This window comes from Mesitornis unicolor, unplaced genomic scaffold (assembly GCF_000695765.1).
Source record: "Mesitornis unicolor isolate BGI_N332 unplaced genomic scaffold, ASM69576v1 scaffold9883, whole genome shotgun sequence".
NCBI lineage: Eukaryota > Metazoa > Chordata > Aves > Mesitornithiformes > Mesitornithidae > Mesitornis > Mesitornis unicolor.
The window spans coordinates 49,225-60,293 of NW_010172570.1; the positions used below are offsets into that span (position 1 = coordinate 49,225).

General features: G+C 44.8%; 1 protein-coding gene across 1 annotated transcript; it reads right to left on the reverse strand.

Moving 5' to 3' along the window:
• Positions 1-403: 403 nt before the first annotated feature.
• On the reverse strand, positions 404-5,918 carry ZMAT3 (zinc finger, matrin-type 3). Its single transcript, XM_010180434.1, has 5 exons — positions 5,649-5,918; positions 3,950-4,069; positions 2,022-2,188; positions 1,810-1,910; positions 404-796 (listed from the first exon to the last, which is right to left on the reverse strand). Exons 1-5 carry the CDS (start codon positions 5,916-5,918, stop codon positions 585-587), a joined length of 870 nt encoding a protein of 289 aa, XP_010178736.1. The 3' UTR covers positions 404-584.
• Between the last annotated feature and the right edge of the window lie 5,151 nt (positions 5,919-11,069).

An 11,069-nucleotide genomic window follows, 5' to 3' on the forward strand; every position in this document is an offset into this window, starting at 1 on the left:
TGCATCACACAGGAAGCATTAAGAGGCATGACCCTCCAAGTAGGAGAGGTATGCACAGCCTTTCTACAGGAATAGGGGCCAAAGCAGCAACTTGTGGACAAGTACACTACCTAATTCACACATTCATAGGCCTCATTCCTGCCCCTCCTTTACAACTTGCCCAGAGACTCAGTCTGCTGTAGGGAGGCATTCTGTAGCACTGCTCTGTGGTTTGCAAAGAGGAGAGTGGGCTTTGCACATGGTCCTCCTGTGTGTTCTACCACATAGAAGTTCCCAGCACTTCTTGGGCTTTGCATATTCACACAGAGGGCTGGGAAGAAGACATCAAGTCCTCCCTGCCACTCAGTGCAATGAGGAGCCTTAGATAATTAGCAAACAAACATCAAAAACACTTCATGTCCTGCACAGCGTCATCCTGCCAACTATGATAGAAAAAAAATCTAACCATACCATTAAGTTTTCAGGTGTTACATGTATAGCTCGAGAGCATACTCCTATCAAATGGAGCACAAAGCAGAGCATGTGGCAAACAGCAGGCGAGAGACAAGCTGCTCTATTTGCAAACTACTGCCAAGGGCGGCACGTCATTGTACATAGCCTAGGTTCTCCATCTCATTCCTATACCGCTGTTCGGACACCTTGCTTTTGTGTTGTTTGCTTTCTAAGTGCTGTCTGAACTCCATCTCCTCGCTGGCCCCAGCATTGCACATGGAGCAGTAGAACTGGCCACTGGGGGTGACGCACATGGCCAGATCCCTAGGAATCCTCTGGCGTGAGCGGGGATTGAAGTAGGGACCTGAGGAGACAACAGAAAAACTTGGCTTAGCTATAAGAAAAAAAAGCTAGGAGGCAGCTCAGTGACAACTTCTAAGTCCAAAAGATTTTATAAAAAGCAGACAAATATTCACTTCTTTAACTGACTAAAGTCTGAACTTTATATTCCCACATGACTTCTCAGCTGAGATCCAGGGCTGTAGCACACAGGGGAGCAGTACTTGCTGGTATTTTCCAAAGCTGATAAATGGGCTTAGTGCCCCAGTCTTATTAAGAATCAATAGGGCTTTGAAAATTTGGAGTCTAATCATTTAAGTGATGAGTAGTCTTTTTTTTCTTAACCCTCCAATTCCAGAATTAGAAGAGTCTTTTGATTAAAATAAGCTGCCTCCATTTAAAATTATTACAAAATGAAATTTAATAAAATTTTAAAAATTTATCTTTTCCACATGACAGTGGTTAGAATGACACAATTAAACCAAGCCTCACCAGGAACCAGGGTTTCAGCTAGTATGTGCTCATAACACAACTTAAAATGAAAAAGAAAAACAGATGCTGGGCTGGACACTACAAAACACACTTTAAATCATAGTAAAGAGGCAAAGTTAGTATCTAACACCCAGGGAAGGACTGTATGCTAGGAACAGATGGTCTTAGAGGGAGGCTAACATGCTCTTTCATTCTGGTCATGAGAGTGCAAGCACAGGTTGATGTGCTACAGTAGGAGTCAAAGCACCTGGCCACCCGCCAAGAAAATAAAGCAGGAAAATTGTCACCACTTAAAGCAGCCTCAGAGACAAGCAGATGGTAAATTAAGTTACAAACTGAGAAACTGAACTAACAAGCAGGATGACAAAACAAAGCAACTTTAGCAGCTGGGAAAAAACATGCAGACATGAAGGATCAGCAGAGCTAGGACTAGCTCCTTTCACAATCTGTCTCTGCTAAAACAGACCTCAGAAACAGAAGAAAAGCAAGTCTGTTTATTAATTCATTATTAGTCCAACAACAGAACAGATGCAAGCTCCCAATTACCTGTGTTGTTTTGAACTGCATACATATTTCTTCTGTTGTGCATCATTTTATATTCATTCCCTTCTTTCCTTGCCCTCCGTTTGCCTAGTTCTGATGCATCCCTGAAGATTAAACAAATATGAACAGCTGCAATTCAGAGTTTTCTGAGAAAAAGTCTGCCAAAGACAGTACTGCATGCTTTCACCCCGAGCATGAACTTGAACAATACCTACGAGAATGAGTTATTCTGTGCTTCTGCAAGACGCAGCCGTTTAGCATGATTTTTCCCTTGGTAGTGAGCCTGTGCCACAGCTGGGGAACTAAACGAGGCATCACAAAGCTTGCAGTAATCATTCTCAGTGGCTAAGATCACTCGGCCACCTGGTTTACTGGATCCCATCTAGCAGCAAAGGGAGAGACAGCATGTGAAACACAAGGTTAAATCATTGAAATATTTGAATTGCAGGGACTGAGATCAGCAACATCAGCATCATCTTCATCAGGCAACAAGAGAGCTGGAATTAGAGCATATGAATGAGGACACTCAAGTGCTCCCCAAATCGTTCTTACAAGAACTTCATTTTCCCTGCCTCAGCCTCCAAGAGAATCTGCAAATTCCTTGAGATCTAGGCAAGTCCATGGCCTCAGACAGAGAGGAAAGCAATCTGAACCAACACCTCAGCAATAGCTAGAGAGGCTTGTTTACCTCACAGTAATGATTTAACTCCTCTACTCCTGACTGCTGGGAGCTGAGGAAGATACACTGAAAGGTAAAGATGCTCCTCTCTCCTATTTACAGTATACTTAATCTCTCCACAGTACCCTGTCTCCACACAGTTCCCTGATCAGACTAAGAGATAAAAAAAGCCAACAGCAGAGCTGCCAAACCTCTGATCCTTACCCTTCAAGTAGGAAGGCAGCTGGATCAAGACTTCAGAAGGACCCAGCCTCACATGAGCAGCTCCTGCCATACGAAGAATACCTCGCTCACCTAGTCAAACCACATATTGATCAGAGCAGCAGCAATGTCTTCTCCATGTGTATCATCCAGAGAAAAGTGCTTTGTAAACAGTGCACCAGCAGGGATTCATACAGCCTCATCACTACAGCGCTTGCCAAGTCGAGGTTCTTTCACATCTCCTTTGATACTGTTCAAGCTTACAGACACACATACACAATTCTGACTTCTAGGTTACGACATGCATCCTCATATGGCCCCAAAGTGGTCTTTTTGTTGCCATGGACCATTTTCTCCATTACAAAACATACCAGATACCCTAGCAGGTAGAGCACCCACATCCCACCCACTACCTAGGACTGGACCCCATGCCCTCTTGATTCAGTTCTGTGAGATGCAAAGACAATTTACATAGGACTGAGTCTCCCTCTGGCACTCTGACAGCACATATAACAATCTGCCGCTTATGGCAAACACTCTTTGCTTTTCTACAGACCACAGAGGCTTATGCTCTGGGAAATGACAGGCACAGCTTCAAGCCCTGCAGCCCAGCTGTGGTTTCCTGCAGTCACATACAAAATCCAGGTTAGCTGTTAAATACCATGACAATCAGAAGTGATGAATTCTAGAAGAAGAAAGCAAAAATCATCTCTTTTGCCTCTAATGTTCCTGAGACAAAACTAATCTGGACCACAGAGCGTACAGTCCATTCACCCTACACACAGCAATGAGCACTTCAAAAGGAGCAACAAAAGGGGAATTAGGCAACAGCCCTGGGCAATGGGTGTAGAAGCACCTAAGCACTTTTTCCATGAAGGTTTCTCTCACACAGTGGAGAGATGATTGTGCAGACCAGATGCCACACCCTTGCGTCCAATTCCAGCTCCAACAATGCTGTTTTATACCTGCGCTTAAAAAATTATAATCAGCAGCACATCAGACTTACCTAGGAATCAAAGTATTTGCCATACAGAAATAGAACATTTCAAGTCCAATATTCTGCTGCAAGGGCAGAGCAGTATCTGCATCTTCAAAGGAAAGCAAACAGCTCTCAACAGGACATTTCCACCATCCTGTGGCATCACAAGGAAAATTCTTTCCCAACTCCTTCAGTAATCCTCAAATTGCAGGATCTAGTTATCCTTATTGGGGGCTGGGTGGCAAAAAAAGCAGCATGATCTCAGTCACCTTCCCATGCCTTACCTGAGCTGGAAGGGAGACAACCTGGGGTGGGGCAGGCTCAACCGCATTACTCATTCTGGCAGGTGCCGGACAGCTATTAGCAGCATAGTAATTTCGGAGTTTCTTACTGTGGTTTTTACCCTGGAAAGAGAACTAGATTAATCAGTGTCCTAGTAACAGTATCTTACACAGAAAGAAAAATGATCCAGAGAACAAAATGAGAAAGTGGTCACGAAGATGGTGCCTCAGGTAAAGGAGCTGTCATTCATAACATAACAGCTCTGAACTTGAGAGATGCTGGCATTTCCCCCTTTTCTCCAAAATGCTCTTCACCTAGAACAATTGGGCCACATTTTCAACTGATTTTCTCAAATTACAGGTTTAGCTCCAATTAGCTCCTCAACTTGTTTCCATTTCACTTAAAACTAGTATTCTGTATTTTAAACATGAAACATTAACTGCTTTGCATAGCTTTTTGATAAGCCTGAACACACACACTCTCTCTTCATGAGATTGAAAGAATGAGTTAAAACATGAGATCAAATCTAAAAACCCCTGCTTCATACTTTATTTTCTCTTGGAAAACATATACTGTAGTTCTTTCTTGGTGTTTTGAAAACCCGATAGAGCTACGTGAGAGTATGCATATGTGCTGTGGCTATTTGTAAGGCATATGCATAAATGCAAGTTACATACTATAAATGCACTCCTGACCACTCAGACATAAATACTGCAGAAATCAGATGCTGAAATGTAAGACTAATTCAACCTACCCCTTCTCTGGCATTACACCATTTTTTCAGGCCCAACAGCAAATCTGATATCTGAGTTTGGTGTCCTGAGTATACAGACAATCACCCTTTCAGATTTGCTGGTGAAGAAAGTTACTATCTCCACACTGTTACACAAATATAGCACTAGTAAGGGAGGGTACTAGTAAAACAATATAAGGTAAGATTATGAAATATTCAATCTCTCAGCAAAGATGCCAACTCAAATAGTCCCTAGCCTATTTCAGACAAGTCAACCAGACCAGCTTGAACAAAATTAATTTGGTCTGAGCTGGCTCAGCTCATGCTGTCCAAAGCAGGTGAGAAAGTCTGCATAAGTGACCCCACCAGCAGGTCAGTCATGTGCACAACCTCAGGGAGGAGGCAGTCATGAGCACCTGGCAGCAGCTCCCTTTCCTAACTGCACTGCTGGATTCAGCAGAAAATATCTGTCCAGGGCTTACAAAATCTTTGGAATCAGAACGTCTGTTTTATTGGATGAGGGAAGAGGCAGAACACATTGCATAAAACAAAATAAAATTCCAGTGACTGCATTTTCACTCATGCCATCTTGGTGCTACTTCTCTGTCCCTGTGGACAAAGTTTTCACAACATGTTGTAGTGATGACACCTTAAACAAAAGCACTGCAGCACGTCTGGATGACCAGCAAACTCAAGCAGGGTCTACAGAGCAGTTCTGGCTACAGCTTCCAGCCAACCAGATGGTGCAGAGGTAGCCGCAGACGAGCCAACTAAATGCTGTTGCTGGTGTGCAACCACCTCAACCCAGCACTAAAATCCCCTTGAGAAGCTAAGTTAGTCCTCATGCATTAGCCCACACTTAGCTAGCACAGCAACGCTACTGGCAGTGCCTGTGCTGGCACAGGTATGTCTACACACGCTGCAGATGCAGCAGCCCTGAAAGCTGTGCCTCCTGTTTCTCTCCTTACCTGGTAGTGAGCCTGGGCTTGTTGCGCTGAATTCAGAGTGACATTGCAAAGCTTACAGCACAGAGGCTTACATAGTTCCCCCAGCATAGGGTCCTGCTCCACCACCTTTGCAAGCTCTTCTTCTTGTGTGTGATGAAGGGAAGGCCCCAGTCCAAGAGATTTTGGTGGGGAGAGTGGTGAGCTGGCTCTTGGCCTTGTAGCCACTGACATAGGAAGAGATGAAGGCTTCTCAGGATGAGGAAGAAATCCTGCTTGCTGTAGAAGAATCATTGGCCAGGAAGACTGTGGGCATCCAACTTCTGAAGGATGAGGAGTCTTCTTCAGATCTAGATCAGAGAGAGACAGAAATACTGAAATAAGCACTGCTAACAAGAACACCAACCATCCAGGGGACAACTTCTTTAACTTCCTTGCCTCTGCTTTATGCGTTTTCACAATGCCAAGCAGGACAAAGATCGTTTATAACACCTTATTCCACAGGAACAGCAGCATCCTGGACAACCAGGGCCAAATTAAAAGACACACGTATAGGAAGTGAATCAAAGTTCGAAATGTAGTTGTTGGTACCCCATGGCAAACTCCCGGACCGTGAAGTCTCCTAACCATCCATAGTACCTGACTGTGACTGGCAGCCTAAGGACACACTCACACATCAAGACCCAAACAAATATTACAATGTATTACTGCCACTGATGAAAAGAAAAAGAACCAAAATATTTCAAAGCAGATTCATTTCATATAGGTAGATATAAAACATACACACACACACACATCCCCTCAAATACTCGAAGACCTTTCTGAGGAAAGATATTCTAGACTTAAGTTTTCTCACATAAGTCAACAGAAGCAGAAGAGTGGGCATCAACTTGAGCACACCTTGTCATATGCAGTCAGCTTCCAAGCACTCTCTTCCATGGTCTTGTTGAATGACCTTGAGCAATGTCTTCTGCTTCCTTAGTAACTACAACCAATGCAACATTTAAAGCTATATCTTCTTCTTCTGCAAAATGGAGCACTTATCCCATATTAACCTTTATTCAATTATTTCTCAGTTAATTCAAGTTCTTAGAACTAACCCTACATTTCCCAACAAGGGGATCTGAGAGGCTTATTTAATTAAAGTTTATAAATCACATCTAAAGCCCGAGATGAACATTCCTAGAATAATGCAGAGCTGTGATATTATGAATCAAGGCACAGCTACGTTTGTTAATGTCTTATTAGCTTCTTATCATAACAAATCCTGTTCCCTGCTACACTGGGATCGAGAGGAGCATTATCTTGGCCTTTGCAGATCACTTCCAGCTAAGGCTGCATTGGTAGCAGCCATGTTTATGCCATGGGCTTTGTTTGTTTGTTTAAGCAAATAGTGAGCCATATCTACATTTTTATATAGCATTTCTGGAAAATTAGGGAAAGGTAAATTAAGTTCCACCTCAGAACTTTGTTCCTAAGTCACTTTTGAAAATAGGACTTCAAAGGCATTTAGGAACCTGGAGAAATAGATAGCATTTATCTGGGATAACTACTGGGATTTTCAATCTGCTAAAATTAGCAGGAGATAAATACCTTGCTACCCTGAAGCTATGGAAAATCCCAGCTGATGCCTGCATTTTAGGTACTGAATTACCTTTGTAAGCCTGGCTCCAGAGAGGTCTATGTTCTGTTAGGAAAAAATAACAATAATAAACAAGAAAAATCAGTGAGACTAAAGTGCTCAAGAGATGCAAACCTTTCAGAAATGTTTACCTCTAAAAACAATTTCCAAATAATACAAGGTTGGAGGTAATGTAGTTATTACTAGTAACTAAAGGTAAAGGAAAAAAAAAGAAATTAAGAAAAAAAGAGCACATCTTGCCTTGGGAGCAAGCTTTTAAGACAGTTAGAGCCATCACAAGTTATGTTTTAAATAGCCCTCTACCATCAAGGCTCTGAGAAATTCCAGGAGAACTATACCTAAAATGATGCCACCATAAAACCAAAATCAAACCTGGTATCATTAAATCATTAAACCAAAATAAAGGAGAATGAAATCTGCCATAAGGAAAGAAGAGGACACACAGCAATGGTGTGGTGCAAATCAACCATCAGCAGTGCAAATTCTGTAGCGTTACCCAACTTCTCCCCAGCTCTCAGCATACATGTTCCGGGTTACATAGAACTATGGGAGAAGATTTTGCTATCTTTAAAGTTTCCTCAACTAGTACTCTGTAGATAGTCTAATTCACTTCAGTGGGGCTACAGATGGAACACGTTCATATTCCTGACAGTTAGCTATATCATAATGTAGGCCTATCAAGGCAGTTTAGATCAACTATGCAAGCAGGTAAGCATGCCATCCAATTTTAGACTTTTATTACACCACCATAATTGCCCTCTTACCTTAAAATGGGAGTAAATCATAGCTAAATACTTCATAAAGCAATATAAAGAAATCTGCAGTAAACGGCAATAGGGATGCATCTGCTTAATTTTGCATGAGCATTTGTTGGATCAAGTCTTCCAAACACAACTGTCAAGGATGTGATTTATCATATACAAGAGAGGACACAATGCTTACAGGACCTGTATCCACAGGGGAACAAGTATAATGCAATATGCTTAGAAAAATCTTTAATTGTAAGGTCATTTACTGTTTCTTAAAGTAAGCGGTAGTCTGAAGACAAAATTAAGGCTGCATGAGCAATTTTAAACTTAGAACTTCTTGACTTGGCATATGCAACTCTGATTTTCTTCTAACGGTGATGGGCTAAGAAAGACTTCCACTCTGCGCCAGTTGTCCTCAGGTGGATACAAGGGAGACAGGCATGCAGCCTCACTGCGTCCACTTTAGGGCATCCCAAGGGCAGCAGTGAAGGAGGAGAGCCAGCCTCCATGCCCAGAGTACCACAGCCTGGTAGGACCCAGGCACTGCTGGTGGCACAAATAATGGGGGGCAACCACCCCAGCTGTTAACAGAGATTTGGGAAAGGAATTGGTATGGCCTTAAATCCAAGCACCAGTTGATGGGGAAAGCACATACAAAGTGTGACCTTCCTCAAAAATCTACATGTCACATGTTCCCACCAGAATAAGTTTTGTAAATGTAGCTGACATGACTAGTAACACTGATAGAAACCTATACAAACGACGAACAAGTTGGGAGGGAGGGGGGTTGCGGGGTTGGTTTGTTTGTTTGAAGACTAGAAGTATTTCTTCTCAAGCCTGCTTGTATCTCAAAGCACTGACATCACTTAACCTGACTTTGCTGGAAAGTCTACCTCTGGCCATGGACAAGGCCTACAGAACCTCACTCTGCAAGGCAGGGTCCTTTCACAATGCCGCAGGAATCAAAGACAGCACAGTAAAAACAACATGCATCATACACAAGTCCTAGCCTAAGGCCCACTAAACCTCTGGTGATGAGAATACATATTTAGTAACCCAAGAACTGAGGGCATTTATCATCTCTTACAGCAACGGGGTATCAGAAACCACAGTGTAAATCCTGATATCCTTGCAGGCGTTTCTGCAAAGTTGTGTGCCTTGCGGTCTGCGTGGTAGAGTCTAAGGGATAAAAAGCCCTGCTATCCACTACCCTGGATAACCGCAGCCTGAGCAAGAAGCCAAGACACCAACACACAGCTTTGAAAACGCAGAAATAAAACCAGCATCAAGCAGAGGTAGATGCAGACACCCTCGTCACCAGAGCAGCTCAAGCACCCCCGAACACGGCAGAAACACTGCGAGCCCACCGTAAAACGGCCCCAACAGGCAAAGCTGCCCCCAGTCCCGCTAAAAACCCGGTGCCCCCACCCACCGCGGCCAGGGCCGTATCCCCACCGCGCACCCTCCGAGCCACCTACCTCGCCGGCGGGGTCTGCGAGCTGCGGCCCCGGCCTCCCTCGCCGCTTCCACACACACAACTCCTGCCGGTCCCCGAAGCTGTAGGAGGGCCGGGGCCGGCGGGCACGGCTGGGCCCAGCTGCAGGAAGTGAGCGCAACGCGGAGGGGCGGGGACTGCGCCGGCGGCGGCGCACGGGGATCCGGACCTGGTTGCTCGACCGAGTTTATCTCTTACTCGCCGGGGGCAGCGGGGCAAGAGGCGGCGGAGAGTTCCCTAGGCTCGACGGTGCCCTCGGTGTCACTTCCCTGTCAGTAGGGGTTTTGGCTGCGGTGGGGCCCTGGGGCACTGCTGGGCTCTCCTTCGTTTTTCCCCTCTAGCTCCTGGCTCCCCCGAAAACGTTGTTTGGAATAACCTCACAGTCATCAAAACATGCCCCTGGGCACGACGGGCTAAAATGCGGTGGAAAAGTTGCTCCAAGTAGTTAACAGCTCAGTCAGATCCCGAGTTGTGGTTTTGTGCAAGGTTATTTCATTTCTTTTTCATTTCTTCACCTTCTGTTTTCAACAGCAGAAACTGCAATTAACGTGACTTTGTATACTTAAACAGCTTATTTATGATGTTCGTACTTAAAGTGAGTTAATTTCCCTTCAACCCATGATGGACGGCAGTGGAGGCCTAACCCTTATATGGTTGGGCCACCCTGTTTCAAAGCACATAGAGCCTCTAGTGATTTTCTCCCATTTCATTGGAATGGGAAAGTGCTGAGAAGTCACCCTAAGCAGAAAGCATCACAAAGCTTTGCCAGCTAACCCGCCATCAGTTAGCCCCACTCATTGTTACTAACTACTGTGAGATCTTAAAAAATTCCCATTTATCAGCTGCATCACTATAGGTCAGAACAGCAAATGGTGGTGACTTGTAGCCGAAGCAGCAAAGGGACAGTTTCCAGCCAGGCATGTCCATGGGAACCACTGCTGCCGCGTGTTTCTGCTTTGCCGTCACCTGTGAGGCTGCAGCTCCCACCCATCACCGGAGTCACCTGTGGCAGCTCAGCCTGGCCACAGCTGTGGGGTGGGGCCGTGCTGGGCCCTGGGGCTGGATTTCGAGGAACGCCCACACCCTCACCACCTTCACACCTGGCTCCAGAAACATGCTTGTACCGTCTCCCCGGTGAGGGGATAAATATCCCTTGAAAAACAGAGTGATTAACCATGATGCCTGACTGATTAATCACCCAGGTTATCCCTGTCTCTTCCTTCCTGCCATCACCCCAACATGATCTGTCTTGTTGGGTTTCACCAAGCTAACCCAGCCCAATGCTCTCATTTCAGACCCTGAAAACCTGAAACACCAGGGAGTGTGCATTTTCAGTGTTACGTCTCTTTTTCTCACTGGTAAGGGTATTCCCTTGGCAGGCTGGGCTCTCTCAACAAAACACCAGATTCATGTACGGTGACTTGATCCCAGTGGCAGTTCAGACTCTACAAGAAAACTTTGGATATTGTTGGTGATTTGATGGGGAAAAGGGACAAGAGCGCATGGTACTCGCTCAAATCCATCTTCCCATGCGCGCAAGCCACGTTGGCGAGTTTACC

What these genes read in the sequence shown, in the direction of transcription:
- ZMAT3 (XM_010180434.1), bottom strand. Translation starts at nt 5,918, where the DNA reads ATGATTCTTCTACAGCAAGCAGGATTTCTTCCTCATCCTGAGAAGCCT. An exon ending in AAGCCCAGGCTCACTACCAG is followed by an intron (nt 4,070 to 5,648) that starts GTAAGGAGAGAA and finishes TTCTCTTTCCAG; the next exon opens with GGTAAAAACCACAGTAAGAA. An exon ending in GCACAGAATAACTCATTCTC is followed by an intron (nt 1,911 to 2,021) that starts GTAGGTATTGTT and finishes TTTAATCTTCAG; the next exon opens with GGATGCATCAGAACTAGGCA.